Source organism: Suncus etruscus, chromosome 16, assembly GCF_024139225.1.
Source record: "Suncus etruscus isolate mSunEtr1 chromosome 16, mSunEtr1.pri.cur, whole genome shotgun sequence".
Lineage (NCBI taxonomy): Eukaryota > Metazoa > Chordata > Mammalia > Eulipotyphla > Soricidae > Suncus > Suncus etruscus.
Window position 1 is genome coordinate 36,993,233 of NC_064863.1, and position 16,665 is coordinate 37,009,897.

Consider the following 16,665-nt stretch of genomic DNA (forward strand, 5'->3'; position numbering starts at 1 on the left):
ATCTGCATGTAAGGCAAGCACTCTACCCGCTGTACTTTTGCTCTGACCCCTGTGACAAATTCTTAAAACTATTGGGACAGAGATACTTTGGTTAAATAAGAAGGGTATTTCCTTTAAGATCCCTTCTACCTTTCTCACAGCTTCATGATATTCAGTGTTAATGAAGATTGAAGTATTTATAAAACTTGATCATTTGCAGTGTATCTTCAGTATCATTTACATAAGATTAAAATATTTTTCTCCATTAAAGACACTCCTATTTTACAGAAGAGAGAACCTTATCTCTGAGAATTAAGTGACATGTCCAAGCTTATGTTTTTACTGAGTGCCAAAGTTACTTTCTTCTATTTTTTTTTTAATTTTTATTTTTACCAAAGTGGATTACAAATCTTTCACAGTAAGTTTTTAGGTACATAGTGATATTGAATCAGGGGCACTCCCACCACCAATGTTGCCCTCCCTCCACCCTTGTTTCCAGCATGCATCCAACATCCCCCTCCTTTACTGCCCGGGTTGCTAGTATAATTGGTCCCCGCTGTATCTAGCATGTCTGATCATTTTTTTTTATTCCTACTTAATGTTCATACGACTGTCTGGTTTCGGTACACTCCATTATTTCCCCCTCAATTTGCAAGGCAAGATAAGATGGTTCAATTAAGTGGTTCTGTTTGAAGAAAAGAAAAAAAATTAATAAAAGGAGCAAAAATCAAACAAGCAAAAAGCTTGGGAGGAAAAAGCTACTTTCTATAAATAATTTGATTTAGGGCCAAAGCAATAGTATAGCAGGTAGGGTGATTACCTTGTATACGGCAGACCTGTATTTAATCTCCTGCACTCATATAGTCTCCTGACAGTGCCAGGAAATATCCCTGAATACAGAGTCTGGAGTAATAAGCCCTGAACACTGCAGGATGTGGACTCTAAATAAGAAACATTTGATTTTTAATAATTTAAGTACTTAAATTGTAAGTTTGAGTTTCTTCCCATAAAAAGTGTATATACAGACACATTAAACTAGACACATCACACAACATCAGAAAAGGTGATGAAGATAATGTTAATAAAAAGGCTGAAATTTCAGGTAATGTTAATTGATGTGGCATCAATATATCTGTGTTCTATCAAGAGCAGAGCTACTGCCAGATTCCAATGCATAAATGTAAAATGAGCATTGCCATACTTTCTGCCATTTTTCAGAGAAAAACTCTAGATTTTCAGATGACTGCCTTAATTAATGTGAATGATGATTTCTTTCTAAAGTTTCGATGGTGTGGGAGGAGAACATCTTTATTTTCATTAACTGGATATATGGCAAAAATCAACATGACTTGGGTTGAACTTTCTTGAAAATTCTCTATCTTTTGGATATAAAGGATTTATTGGACTCATTTATTTTGTAATTATTGTCTAGGCCCATTCAGTAGTTGCAATGGACAAATATAAAATTCTGGAGAAAAAAAGTAATGAAATTTACTCTATTTGTTTATTTACATGTTCTTAGAGCATTTGTGATAAGAGACAGCAGTCATTATAAGAAATCATTTCATGAAAAGATTATTATTATGAATTTCTTTCATGTTACTGAAAATATATCTGAAGGAAGATATTTTTTTAAACCACAATGATATTATTGTAAGATCTGTAAGACCTCCTTTATTGCTTTTATTTTCAAGCAACTGTCTATTGTTTAAAATTATGGTTCTAGGAATCTGGTTGGCCCATTATCTGATAATCAAACAATCTGGTTCTAGCCCCAGTTTTCCTTCTGACATGCTACATGGCTTTGAGCTAATCACTTTGCCTCTTTGATTTTTAACAGAAGAGGAACTCCTCCCCTAAACAAACACCAAAAAGCAAACGAATCTCTAATCCCTACTTATATCAAAATAATCATTATAGATGAACAGACTGTTTTAAACACTCCCCTTTTCCCCATTTTGAGGCCTTGTCATATAGTAGCATAATGTATAACAGAGGAAAGCTTCCTTAAATCAGACGCATTATCTTATATCTTATCTAGTCCAATAGTCTGGTTTGACAATGACTTCATTCCAAGAGCAAGGAGTAAACTAACAGTATTAGCTGTACAGCAGGTCAGCTTGGCTCAGCAGAAAGCATATGTATGTTAGGATGAAAATTGGCATCTTGATTCCAATTTTCAACTTGACTTATTTTTTTTGGGGGGGGGTCACATCTAGAGATGCTCAGGTATTTTTCCTGGTTCTATACTTAGTATCACTCCTGGTGGCCACAGGGGACCATATTATATACCAGGGTTTCATTTAACTGCAAGGCAAGCACTCTACCTGTTGTAGTATCTTTTGAGCCCCAACCTTACTGAATTTTAACTTTTTATTTTGTCTATGACATTTGTCATCTTTAAATCTAGGTTTGTGACATACAAATGAAGTTATGGTTAAATAATGTTAGCACTTTGTCTGCTAATGCCATTCAAAATTATTACGTTTTTGGTGGGGGAGTTGGGCACACATGTTGGTGCTTACTTCTTTCTCTGCACTCTGGTGAGCTCAGGGACCATATAGGATGCTAGAGATTGAACCCACATCAGCTGAGTGCATGGCAAATGCCTTACCCTCTGTACTGTTGTTCAGGCCCCCAATATTGTTACTTTTATTTTTGCTTAAAATGAATTTATGGCATTGTGTGGAGATCCATAGTTTTTTGGTGATCAAGGAACAAGAGTAGGAGGCCTCTATCAGGCTCTCTTTGAAACTAATGGCAGATTTTTTAAGAAAAGGAACAAGTGGAAAATTATCCAGTATAGATTTGCTCCATCCTCAGAAACCGGGTATGGTTTTTTTTTTTTTTTTTTTTTTTTTGGTCCTCTGGTTTTGGGTGATTTTAAGGATGATTTCAGTGGATGTGGGGATTCTAAAGTCATTACAAAATAATGAAGTGACTAATGTAATCACAGATTCACAGTGGCTTTTACAAGACAAGGTGCATAGGACCCCTGAGTTTCATTCAAAGAAAATTCTATTCATTCACAAAAATTGCTGACACATATGTTTGCTGCAGGTTGCTGTCAGGTCCATCCCTAAGATTCATTTTCTCAATCAATAGAAAAAATGAAATGGACTGCCTTTATTAACATCTAGGTCAGTTCTGCCAGAACAAGCCAGCTGTACATTCCTATGGTGGCTGAGTGCTTTTTCTGACATTCCCATCATTCTCTGAGAGATTCCCATGGTAACCCTTATAAAGGGAGAAGAGGGACAGCTAATCATTGAGAGGTTATTTTTAGATTTCTGACCAGATGCTTTGACAAATCTGTTACAAAAAGAAAATGAAGCAAATGCTGAAGAGGATTTTCTTTCTTTTTTTGTTCCTCCAGCCAAAGACATTATTTAAAATTTCTATTATGAATGTGAAAAAGACCTTGAGAAATATTTCCTCTAGGAAGTTTCTAATTCCAAATCATTTCCTTAAATGAGGGAAGAAGATAATTTTCAGTGGCTTATCATATGAGATGACCAGACTTTTAATTTTAACTTTATTCTATTTTCAATCTAAGAATAAAGGATGTTGGGAATGATACAAAAAATGGGGCTTTCACCAGGGTTTTCTGGTTTTGGTTTTTGTTTTGGGTGGGTCACAGCTCTCATGTTCCATGGCTATTTCTAATCCTGTGCTAAAGTATTATCTCTAGAATTGCTCAAGGGATTATATATAATGCCAGGAATCAAACCAGGCCATATGCAAAGCATGATCTTACTTCAGGTCTTGTCACAGACTTTATATTATTTATTTTGGTGGCCTACCCCTAGCTCTGTGCTGAGTGATCCTCTTAGTAGTGTTTTGGAAACAATTTGTATTGCCAGATAATTTAACCAGATAAATAATATGAGAAAATTCCCAGTTTCTCTAAATCCAATATTCTTCAAGATTCATTAATTTCAAGCAAAACATTGTCAACGATAGATACAGAGAGATTTTGGTTGTCCTTTTTTTTAGTATTAAACACAATCATATGATAGGAACTCCTTTTATTAGTGGTATTTAAAATTCTTGTTTTTCAGAGACACATAGAGGAGTGATATTTCAGTTTTTGCTGTGTGAACAGAGATAATTCTGAGTGGCTAATGTGTCAGCAGAATGGTCAGCTCTTAAAATCCCCCCCTTTTACAGATGGTTAGAATCAAGTGTATCACACCCAGCAGCACTCAGGTGTTACTCCTGGCTCTATGCGCAGAAATCGCTCCTGGCAGGCTCAGGGGACCATATGGGATGCCGGAATTCGAACCGCAGTCCTTCTGCATGTAAGGCAAATGCTTTACCTCCATACTATCTTTCCGGCTCTATATGATTTTTATTTTTTAGTAATTTTTATTGTGACAAAAAAGTGAATAACAAATCTTTCACAGCAATATTGAAGGTACATAATAACAATGGATCAGGGCCATTTCTACCACCAGGGTTGTCCTCCCACCATCCCTTTTCCCAATATGTGTCCCATATCTCCCTCCTTAGCCCCCCTCACCCCAGAGTGCTTGTGTAACTGTTTCCCTCTGTGTATAGCTTGTTGTAGATAGGGTATCGATTCTGTTGTCATTGACTTTGGGTTGGTGTTTAAGTCTGATCATTTTTGATATCCACTCAATGTTCATATGGCTGTTTGGTACTGTTACTGTTCATTTTTATTTTCTGCCTTGCTTCATGAGGCAGAACAAGATGATTCAACTTGTGTGGTTCTGCTGGAAGAAAACAAAAAACAAAAACTTAACAAAAAACCAATGAACAACAGTAAAAAAAAAAAAAAAAAGACTACCAAAAACGTAAAATGCACCCAGCAACAACAACAAGAACAACAACAATCACCAAATAATAGCCACAAAAATGTTTTTTCTTTTACTGATGTGATGTACAATGTTAATTTAGTCACATATATTTGAACCATTCTTGCATCCCCAGGAAGAAAACCCACTTGATAATGATGTATGGGGTTTTTTTTTTTGTTGTTGTTGTTTTTTTTATGTGCTGTTGGATTCGGTTTGCTAAGATCTTGTTGGGATTTTTCATTAATGTTCATCAGTGAGATTGGTCTATAATTTTCTCTTTAGGCATTACTTTTGTCATCTTTGATTATCAGATTGTTAGCTTTCATAGAAAGGTATTAAGGTCATTTCCCACTTCTGATATTTTAGAATCAATGGTAGTAAAATCTTCTCTGAATGTTTGATAAAACTCACTCATAAACAAGTCTAGGTATGAACTTATTTTTTGGGAAGAATCTTTACTGCAATTTTCTTGCTTGTTTAGTTTGTTTAGTTTATTTTGTTTTATTTTGGCCTGTTTAGTTTACCTATATTATCCTCATTTAGTTTTGAGAGGTTTTTAGAAATCTCCTATTCTTCTAGGTTCTCTAGCTTAACAGAATAAAGTTGCTCATAATACTCTCATGATGTCTTGGATTTGTCATTGTAATTTCTCCTCTTTAATTTCTGATATGACTATTTATGGGACTTTCTCCACTTTTTCCTTGTGAGTCTTACAACTATTTGTCTATATTTTTTATGTTTTTTTAAAAACCCATCTCCTGGTTTGGTTGATTCCTTGTTTTTTTCTTGGTTTTATTGCATTGATTTCTGCTTCCAGTTCTTATTTTGTTTCTTCTACTAGTCTTGGGTTCCTTGCTGTTGGTTTTCTAGATAGTTTAAGTTTGCATGATACCTTTTATTTGTTTCCTTATATATGGCTGTATTGCTGAGATTTCCTCTTATTACTGCTTTTGCTGTACCTCAAAGATTTTTGTAACTTATTTCTCCATTCTCATTTGTTTCAAGGAAAATTTTAATTTCTTCCTTGATTTCCTCTTATTTTTATTACTATATTTAAGCATCATGGTTACAAACATGTTTGAAGTTGGGTTTAGTCATAAAAATTACACAACCTCTTCACCAGTGTAATCTTCCTGCCATCAATGCCCCCCCCATTCCTTTTCTCTCCCCTTTTGAATTTGCACTGTTGCCTTCCTTTAGAAAAATAAGGAAATTTTCTGCAATCTCTTCACCACTTTTTACCTTTGCCTTTATCCTCACCTTCTGGCATTCCTATAATTCAATGATTCTTCTGTTGTTCTTGTCTTTGTTCATTAAGGACCTTACACTTTCTTCTATCCTCTAGTATCTATTTTCTTTTTTGTCTTTCATTTAAATGCTGGATTGTTACTTGGTTTTAGGTTTATCTCTATGGTTCTTTCTCTGATATTCTGCACTATGGCTTGCTGGTTTATTATTTAGATCTTCAATTTGCATTGTGTGGATTCTCTCATCTCTAAAAAAGTTCTTGACACTATTGAATTTCTTGTCATTAATTTCTTTCTTTTTTTTTTTTTTTGCACACCCATTTGATGCTCAGGGGTTACTCCTGGCTAAGTGCTCAGAAATTGCCCTTGGCTTGGGGGACCATCGGGGATGCTGGGGGATCGAACCGCAGTCCTTCTTGGCTAGCCGCTTGCAAGGCAGCATCTTACTTCTAGCGCCACCACTCACCGGCCCCATATTAATTTCTTAATTTCACTAGTTAGTGCTCAAATTTCTGTTGCTAGCACAGAAAGGGAGTAAAAACAGTGTTTCTTTATGGCTATGTATCTAGGGAGTTAGAACTTACATCACAGAAGTAAGAGGGTAAATTTGATAGGTCATAAGAATTAGAATATTGACATCATAATGGTTGGTGGTCTTAAATAATGCAAAATATTTAACTTCAAGATTTTGTTTATGGTGAATTTCTGAGAGCTGGAGAAAGCTAAATTTTCCTGTCAATAAGGGTAGAAAAATGGATTTCTTTATCAGCCCCAAAGTTCTTCAAGCTTTCCTTGCATAAGGTAGGCTATTTACGATAGTTTTGTCATCTGCACAGATTGTTGGACACAGAAAATGAGTTTTATTTCTTCTAAAAATAACAAAAAAATTCTTTAGCTTTGGTTTCATGAAAAACAACTGTTGATGACAAAATAGCAAGCTTTGTGTTCACTGGGATATAATGTCTTAGAACAATGGGATTATTATTTTATCTAGGAAATTTTTAACCAGGAAATTATCTGATCTCTTAATGAAAATTTTTATACTATGTTAAATTTAGTTGTTTTATTATTATGACAAGTTTGTTTTTACAGTTTAGTAATAGCTCAGATAATTAGGTAAGTTATTTCTTCATGTGTAGAGACCTACTGATAGTTATTAATACTTGATTTAAAGAATTCTTTCAGTTCAATACATTTATATTGGTATCACTATTTCTGTAATCTTATTACCTAGTTTTTATAAAACCAAATTTTAATTGCTTCATCATAAATATATTTATTTGATTTAATTAATATTACATTTTTAAAATTATAATTTTAAAAACATACATTTTACCATCCAATTCTTAGTTTTTTCTGTAACACTATTATGAGAAGCTTCTTGATTTTTCTTTCTTCCCCTCTGCGAGTCCTATAGAGACCAATTGGTCATACTATTATCTACATCAGTTCCCAAAGTGAACTAATGCCTTTATCATATATACTATGAATTGGTCCTGAACTTGAATGCTGGAGGACTATTCTGGATATTCTTTTCTTTTTCTTTTTTTCCTTTGTGGGCCACACATGGTGACATTCAGGGTTCCTGCTTAGGGGACCACATGGGATGCCGGGGGATTGAACCATGGTCTGTCCTAGGTTAGCTCATAGTAAGGCAAACACCCTACTGCTTGTGCCACCACTCCAGCCCCACACATGAAAACTTTTGGAGTATTGAGACCCTATGCGGCTTAATGGGTGAGCTCAGAGCTGGTGCATGGAGATATTTTTGTCCAGGTTCCTGATGTACATCTAGAGATGGGCATAAAATGTCTTTTTTAAAATAATATCAAAAATATGAAACACTTCATGAATCTGCATGTCATCCTTGTGCAGGGGCCATGCCAATCTTCTCTGTACTGTTCCAATTTTAGTATAAAGTGCTGCCGAAGTGAGCACAAAAAATTGTCTTGTGGATTCTAGGGTGTAGGGAAGACTTACTGTGGTAACTGAGACTCTGGTCATTGTGCCGGGAATGGACATGTGATGCTTTTTATGCTGGATTTGCAATGTACACTTGGAGATGAGCAAAAGCTGATTATTAGTACTCCATGCTTTAATTTAAATTTAGGCCAGAAATATAATTGTCACATAATATATATTTTCTACATATATTCAAAAATATAATTTGGCCTTGTATACTGAGGCCTTTTGTTGGATTCAAATTTGTTGAATGTGTTTCTACAAACAAAAAAACTAAAAATGGAAAAATTGTTTTACCTTCTTATACTTATGATCCTACTGGTCAATACATAACTCCATTGTGAAATTCAAGTGGTCCTTGATATACATATTCTCTTTCAGATTTGAGATGTATTCCTGTAAGCAGCAAGTGGATGCTTTGGTTTTCTGATTTATCCCACCACTCTGTAACTTTTGATGGGAGATTTTAGTCCCACTGATATTCAAGGATATATTGACATAAAGGGCCATTGTACCATTTTACTGTGTAGGGTTGTTGATTCTACAATTTATTATTTGTTTATATTAGTGGCCTTTCAGTAGTCAGTTTAGAGGTCAGTCCTGGTTATCCAGAATGTCACCAGTTCTTCTTATCTGAGAATGTTTTTTGTTTTTTTTTTGGGCCACACCCGGCATTGCTCAGGGGTTACTCCTGGCTGTCTGCTCAGAAATAGCTCCTGGCAGGCACGGGGGACCATGTGTGACACCAGGATTCGAACCAACCACCTTTGGTCCTGGATTGGCTACTTGCAAGGCAAACGCTGCTGTGCTCTCTCTCCGGGCCCGAGAATGTTTTTTTTTTTTTTTTTTTTTTTATCCATCTCTCCCATCTAAATGAAAGATTTGCCGAGTAGTGGACTCTACCAGGTTAAAAGCTTCTTTCATTTAATAATGTGAATATATCATCCCATGTACCTAGATGTACCTAGATAATTTCATGTGGGACATTTGGTCTGATTTTTTTCTTCTTTCCATTATATTTTGATCTATAATGTGTACATGTGTTTTTAAATTATTTTTAGTTTTTTATATTTACTTTATTTTAAGAATATGCTTCACATATTTGGCATATTTATTTCCAGATAAATGAGAGAAAGCTATTAGAAATAGAAATAAAACAATAACAAAAAGAAGCAAGAAAATTATATTAAAAATTCAGTGACAAAAAATTTGTGAAAATTACTCCATTGAGGTATGATGGCATTGACAGGGGTTTAGTAAACTCTTGTTGTAGCTGACCACTTGTTATTTTATTTATTTTCAAACATTAAGTGACCTCAGCCATTGGCATCTAAATTGGTATGTTCCTATGGGAATGACATCATCATACAAATGAAGTTGTCCAAGAATTCAAAGCCTTTTACTGATACTGAAACTTTTGTGAGGCTTGTACTCAGGAATTCTAAGCAATATTACTGATACTGTGGCTTTTGTGAGGTGTGTTCTTAGTTTCCAGGTTTCACAGATGTAGTAGTATGCATGTAGTAGTAGTAGTATGCATGCTGGGTTGGTGTGGTAGAGAGGCAGGAGAAGGTGCCTGTACTCACTAAATAAAACCCCATATACCAGCATACTTGAAATTGGGTTAGATTGGTGTCTCAGAAAATCTTAGAGGAGTGGTGAAGCTGGGCCATAGACAAAGTGGTGATTATGGGTGATGGATGCAGCAGGGTTGGCTTCAGCAGGGTGGGGGCTTGTACTGCACTCTCCTCCTGAGATTACCAGCTTTCTGCTGTGTGCCTGGTGTATCCTTGATTTTTCACAGGTAGGCTTATATCTCTTTTGAGATGAGATTAGTCTATGGAGCTGACTTGGTGCGAACATGAAGACTGTTTTTGTGGGCATGGTTACTGCTGTCAATCATCTCGGAAGTGGAATGAGGTGGGAGGGTACTCCCATTTGCTATAAAAAAAGCCCTGGAACTGTCAGCAAAGATATCAGCATACCTGGAGTTTGGTAAGATTGTCATCTCTGCAGAGAACTGTAGGGGAGAGGTGAAGCTGAGCAATAGGCAAAGCAGTGAATATGAATTATGGATGCAGCAGGTATAAATTCAGCTGGGTAGGGGCATGGCTTGCTATTTATTTTAAAGATTGTCATCTTTCTGCTGTGTCAATGTACCCACAATATTTCAGAGCTTTCAAGAAAAGATTGAGTCTATAAACATGGCCCATTACGAACTTATCATCTACATGTGTTTTTATAATAAAACATGTTATTAAATAGAAATCAAACCTTTTACTATAATAATAATAATAATACTTGAAGTCTATGCCTGACAACACTGAGTGACATACCTGTAATTATTTCTTGATACCAAATAACTTTCTTTTTTTAGGTGGCACATTCCCTGTCTCTCACTCCTTAAAATCAAGTAGCCCCAGTATTTATGTCATTTCTATGCTATCTAAATTATATCAAAATTAAATATTTCTTGTAAGTTTCAAATATTATCAGGAGAAAAATTCTCAAGGAGATGTGGACTAATATTGCTAAGCTATCTTCATGACTTCTAAAATTTTCAGGACTGTCGGTATTATTTCTACTTCTTGCCAAAATATCTGATTCCTTTGAATAAAAAGTGTTGGTATGTAACAAAGGAAAAAAAAGAAACAAAAAGTGGTATGTAGTAGTAAATTTTGTGATTTTAGAATTTAGCTCTTTCCAATCATAGTTTAATTTCATATGGATTTGCAAGCAGTAAAATGTTTAACAATTATTGTTCCTTAAAGATTGATATATTCCTTTATTAACATGGTATAGTTGCATTGCATTCAATTTTCTCCAAGGGAAACTGATGGGGTAGATCTTTTCTGGCTAACTCATGAGCTAAAAAAGAATTAAGAAATGTGGAATTTTCACTTTGGTTTTGAAAATTAGTTTGCCTTTGTTGCAGTGTGCTATTTTCTCATTTTATTTTTATGTGTGGCTTTGACCACTGCACATTTTAGTGTTATTTCTCTGCATATTTTTGAATCACTCAATCTTTTATTACATTTTTGAAAAATATTTAAATTTTATTATTAAAATTAATTACTTTATTTAAACACTGTAGTTCAATCTTTATTCCTTGTGGAATACTTTCTCCCTAACACTCATTAAAACATACATTCTTACACTAATCTAATTAAACCTCAGAATATAATCCTATAATCAATCTTGATATTCTCAGAAAATATTAGTTCAAAGTTTATAAAATGTAATGAGTTGGTAAGTAAAAGAATCCTCAAATGATTTTAAATATTCTGCTTCCTTTTTTAATGCACCAAATATTTTATGCACATAAAATATTTGAATAATTGACACATATCTTAAGAAAAATATCGATTGTTTCCCTACATTGCATGTCATTTGAGACTTTTTAAGACATTTAAAGACATTTAAACTATGTTTTCCTAAAATATAAAAATATACTGCCAATCACATGTCATGTTTATAAGTTATTACCCTATTTTGGTTACTAATATTCTGATGAAAAAGAAATATATCATTGAACTTTTATTACAAGTTTTTAATATACAGAAGGAACACCAGCAATTTCTTTGTTTTTGCTTTTGTTGTTTTTGTTGTTGTTGCTTTGGTTTAAAGGCACATCTGGCAGTGCTCAGGGTAACATATGGTGCTAAAAATTGAACTAGATTCAGCCAGGCACGAGGCCATGTGCTATTCCCCATGTACTATCTCCCTGATTCCTCCTAACTTAACTGCATTAAATAAGATGATGAAAAAGTGCAAACATTTTATGTTGCAATATTTTTCCTTCCAGCAACCATCAACTGAACTAGAATTTGACCGCGTAGTGATTTATACCACTTGTCTTCGTGTGGTCCGGACAACCTTTGAAAGATGTGAACTGGTTAGAAAGATTTTCCAAAATCATCGAGTAAAATTTGAAGAGAAAAATATTGCATTGAATGGTGACTATGGAAAAGAACTAGATGAACGCTGTCGACGAGTTTCAGAAGCTCCTTCCCTCCCCGTTGTGTTCATTGATGGCCATTATCTTGGGGTAAGTATTCTGCTAAAGAAAAAAATCACTTTTATGGACCCCAAAAATTGATGACAGAAATCTATAAGACTAATATATTGTAGCATGCAGTATAACTAACAAAGCACTTGTTTTGGAGTTTAAACTGAAGAAAGATACTGAAGCATTTCTTTTATACCAAATGATGTGTTGCAAGTATTCATCCCTGGAGAAGCATGGAGAGATGAAATCAGCATGAAATTGCCTTGTTGAATTGGATATATTTTCGAGATGTTCAGTTGAGTTGAAATTTGCATTGTGCAGCTTGGCATGTGCAATAAAATTGATGCTTAGTACAGGCAAAGAGAAATGGAATATTTGCAGATACACATTAATAACTTATCAGGCACTTCATCATCAGTACCCAGTTTCCTATTGAATGAATGAACCTACAATAATAGTCTTGAAACGAAATCAACAAAATTGATGTCTGGAGTTATACTTTTATCTGCTTGCTGTTTAAAATTATTCTTGAACTTGGTATTTTAGCAGTGTGAGATACCAATTCTGAATTAAAGCATTCAGAGAAAACTCTCTGAGGGGGGAAAACATGCCTGTGTCATTTCTTTTTGAATCATACGGTTAACTTAACTCCCATTGTTTAATGAACATACCAATCAGCAAGGAATTTAAGAAGGAGGCTCTGGAACCTGCACTTTGGAAAGAGTGAAAGGTTGAGTTGGTAGAATATCTACATGATCACTTCTTAGAGAGCAAAGAGGGATTCTCAGGTCTCAATGGATACCTACATCTTGGCTTTCTTTTGAACTTGGTCTTAACTGTCAGATTTCGGGAATGCCAGGAAAGTCCAGAACAGATATTCCTTTTTGTTCTCTGGGAATCAATGTTTTGCTCACCTGTCTAGTCTTAAAGCTGTTAAAGATAACCTGCCATATTAAGGAAAGATAAATGTGGAGAAACTGATTCAATAGTTAAGACATTATGCAATGTTACCTTTAATCAGAGCTGGACACATTGTGAAACAGAGGAATTTTGATTTGAAGCACCAAACTATTTCTCTTTCAATATATACCAGTACATTTGTTTACAGTATATACAAGTGTATATATAAATTTTAATCTACTATTCTGCACTCTGTAATAAATATTTCATTTTATCTAATCTCAGATTAGTCTTAGAAATGAACCCTTCTTTATTGCTTGCAGATTAAGAGGCATGACAGAATCAGTCTTGTTCATGTTCCCATTCTGAACATGTTCTATATGATTCTAGGCAGGTCATAAGTTGATGTTTTTGTTTATGCCTTTGTGAAATGAGACTGATAGTAAAAATCATATAGACTAATATAAAGATTTTATTTTATTTATGTATGTATTATGTATGTTTAGTTTCTGTACCCAGAACAATATTTTAATTAGTGTTGATATTATTCATGTTTTATAATAGAATACATTAACTCCTTTGAGTCATATATAGAGTCAGAGACAAATTCAGAAGTTAGGATCTGGCTGGTTGTAAAAATGCTGTTCTTTGATATATCATCTTCAGTGGGGGTCTCTGGTCTCTGGTGGCTTATTTGCTCATTTATTCTTGACACTAAGAAAAGGACTTGGTACATAGCATTCAATAAACATCTGCTAAGTGTTGTCTGAATTATGCTACATTTTGCATATTATTCCATATCTCTAACACATTTTTATAGGAAAAGAATCTGAAAAACTTATCCACAGAAAAAAATGTCATTGATAAAAATTAGGACATTTCACTATTCACAATAGCCAGAATCAGGAAACAACCAAAGTGACCAAGAGATGAGTGGATAAAGAAACAATGGCATACCTACACAATGGAATACTACCCAGATCCTAGGAAAAATAAAGTCATGAAATTTACTTATGGATGGATGGATATGGAAAGTATTATGTCAAATGAAGTGAGTCTGAAGGTGAGGGAAAGACATAGAATGATCATACTCATTTGTGATATATTAAAGAAAAGACAATAGAGACATAGGCTAGGAGAACTAGTCCAAGGTAGGAAGTTTGCGACAGAGGGCATAGTGCAGTTAGGGCAGATAAGGGACTATTATGACAATGATAGTTGAAAATTATCACTCTGGACAAGAACTGGATGCTGAAAGGATAAACATGATACCATTTTAGTAACAATATTGTGAACCACAGTGCCTAAAAGAAAAAGAGAGAGAGAGCTTGTAAGAGTGTGAATGGCTAAAGAAACTGTAGTACATATACACAATGGAATATTATGCAGCTGTCAGGAGAGATGAAGTCATGCAATTTTCCTATACATGGATGTACATGGAATCTATCATGCTGAGTGAAATAAGTCAGAGGGAGAGAGAGAAAGAGATGCAGAATAGTCTCACTCATTTATGGGTTTTAAGAAAAATAAAAGTCATTTTTGCAACATTCCTCAGAGACAAAGAGAGGAGGGCTAGAACTTCCAGCTCACTCCATGAAGCTCACCACAAAGAGTGAGCTATAACTGCACTGAGAACTACCATAATCATGTGAATGAATGAGGGATCTGGAAAGCCTGTCTAGAGTACAGATGGGGATGGAGTGGGATGGAGGGAGATTTGGGATATTGGTGGTGGGAATGTTGCACTGGTGAAGGGGGGTGTTCTTTACATGACTGAAACCTAATCACAATCATATTTGTAATCAAGATGTTTAATAAATAAAAAAGAGTTAAAAAAACAAATACAAAAAAAAAGAGTGTGAGAACCTACTTGACAGGTTGCAATGTCTTTCTGTATTTTTTCATTTGAGAAATAATGCAGGAGACAAAGGTTGTAGGTGGAGATGTCTCTTTTTTTCTTTTCTTTTCTTTTCTTTTTTTGTGAGAGTGTGGTCCCAGAATGGAATGGAAGCTGCTTGCTTTTGCAAAGTTGATTTTCTAGATTCTTCCCCCAAACTACCTCATCTTAGAGACATTTTGTTTTATTATTGCTTGGATTTGGAGGTAGTTTGGCATTTTTTTGCACAGTTTCACACATGTATGTGTTTGCGTAAAATTTTTTTAAACACCTTGATTACATACCTGATATGTTTGGGTTTCAGTCATGTAAAGAACACCACCCATCACCAGTGCAACATTCCCATCACCAATGTCCCAAATCTCCCTCCTCCCACCAAACCCCCGCCTGTACTCTAGACAGGTTTTCCATTTCCCTCGTACATACTCATTATTAGGACAGTTCAAAATGTAGTTATTTTTCTAATTAAACTCATCCCTGTTTGTGATGATCTTCATGAGTTGAGCTGGAACTTCCATCTCCTTTCACTTTTGTGTCTGAAAATTATAATTGCAAGAATATCTTTCATTTTTCTTAAAACTCATAGATGAGTGAGACCATTCTGTGTTTTTTTCTCTCTCTCTCTCTGACTTATTTCACTCAGCATAATAGATTCCGTGTACATCCATGTATAGCAAAATTTCATGACTTCATTTCTCCTGACAGCTGCATAATATTCCATTGTGTATATGTACCACAGTTTCTTTAGCCATTCGTCTGTTGAAGGGCATCTTGGTTGTTTCCAGAGTCTTGCTATGGTAAATAGTGCTGCAATGAATATAGGTGTAAGGAAGGGGTTTTTGTATTGAATTTTTGTGTTCTTAGGGTATATTCCTAGGAGTGGTATAGCTGGATCATATGGGAGCTCAATTTCCAGTTTTTGGAGGAATCTCCATATTGCTTTCCATAAAGGTTGAACTAGACGGCATTCCCACCAGCAGTGGATAAGAGTTTCTTTCTCTCCACATCCCCGCCAATACTGTTTATTCTCATTCTTTGTGATGTGTGCCATTCTCTGGGGTGTGAGGTGGTATCTCATCGTTGTTTTGATTTGCATTTCCCTGATGATTAGTGATGTCGAGCATTTTTTTCATGTGTCTTTTGGCCATTTGTATTTCTTCTTTGTCAAAGTGTCTGTCCATTTCTTCTCCCCATTTTTTGATGGGATTAGATTTTTTTTTCTTGTAAATTTCTGTCAGTGCCTTGTATATTTTGGAGATTAGCCCCTTATCTGATGGGTATTGGGTGAATAGTTTCTCCCACTCAGTGGGTGGCTCTTGTATCCTGGTCAATATTTCCTTTGAGGTGCAGAAGCTTCTCAGCTTAATACATTCTCATCTGTTAATCTCTGCTTTCACTTGCTTGGAGAGTGCAGTTTCCTCCTTGAAGATGCCTGTAATGTCCTGGAGTGTTTTTGCCTATGTGCTGTTCTATATATCTTATGGTTTTGGGGCTGATATCGAGGTCTTTAATCCATTTGGATTTTACCTTCGTACATGATGTTAGCTGGGGGTCTAAGTTCAATTTTTTGCAAGTGGCTATCCAATTGTGCCAACACCACTTGTTGAAGAGGCTTTCCCTGCTCCATTTAGGATTTCCTGCTCCTTTATCAAAAATTAGGTGATTGTATGTCTGGGGAACATTTTCTGAGTATTCAAGCCTATTCCACTGATCTGAGGGTCTGTCCTTATTCCAATACCATGCTGTTTTGATAACTATTGCTTTGTAGTACAGTTTAAAGTTGGGGAAAGTAATTCCTCCCATATTCTTTTTCTCAATGATTGCCTTAGCTATTCGAGGGTGTTTATTGTT

General features: G+C 35.1%; 1 protein-coding gene and 1 non-coding gene across 2 annotated transcripts in view; one reads left to right on the plus strand and one right to left on the minus strand.

Annotated features, from left to right (window-relative positions):
- The window catches only part of GRXCR1 (glutaredoxin and cysteine rich domain containing 1), a 92,981-nt gene that overhangs the window by 52,312 nt on the left and 24,004 nt on the right, over nucleotides 1-16,665 (plus strand). Inside the window, exon 2 of the mRNA XM_049789826.1 lies at nucleotides 11,814-12,056. Coding sequence (XP_049645783.1) covers nucleotides 11,814-12,056 — 243 coding nt within the window. The remainder of the gene's footprint in view (nucleotides 1-11,813; nucleotides 12,057-16,665) is intronic.
- LOC126033038 (U6 spliceosomal RNA) lies at nucleotides 7,877-7,984 on the minus strand. The gene has a single exon (XR_007504195.1). It is a non-coding gene; the product is annotated as a U6 spliceosomal RNA (small nuclear RNA).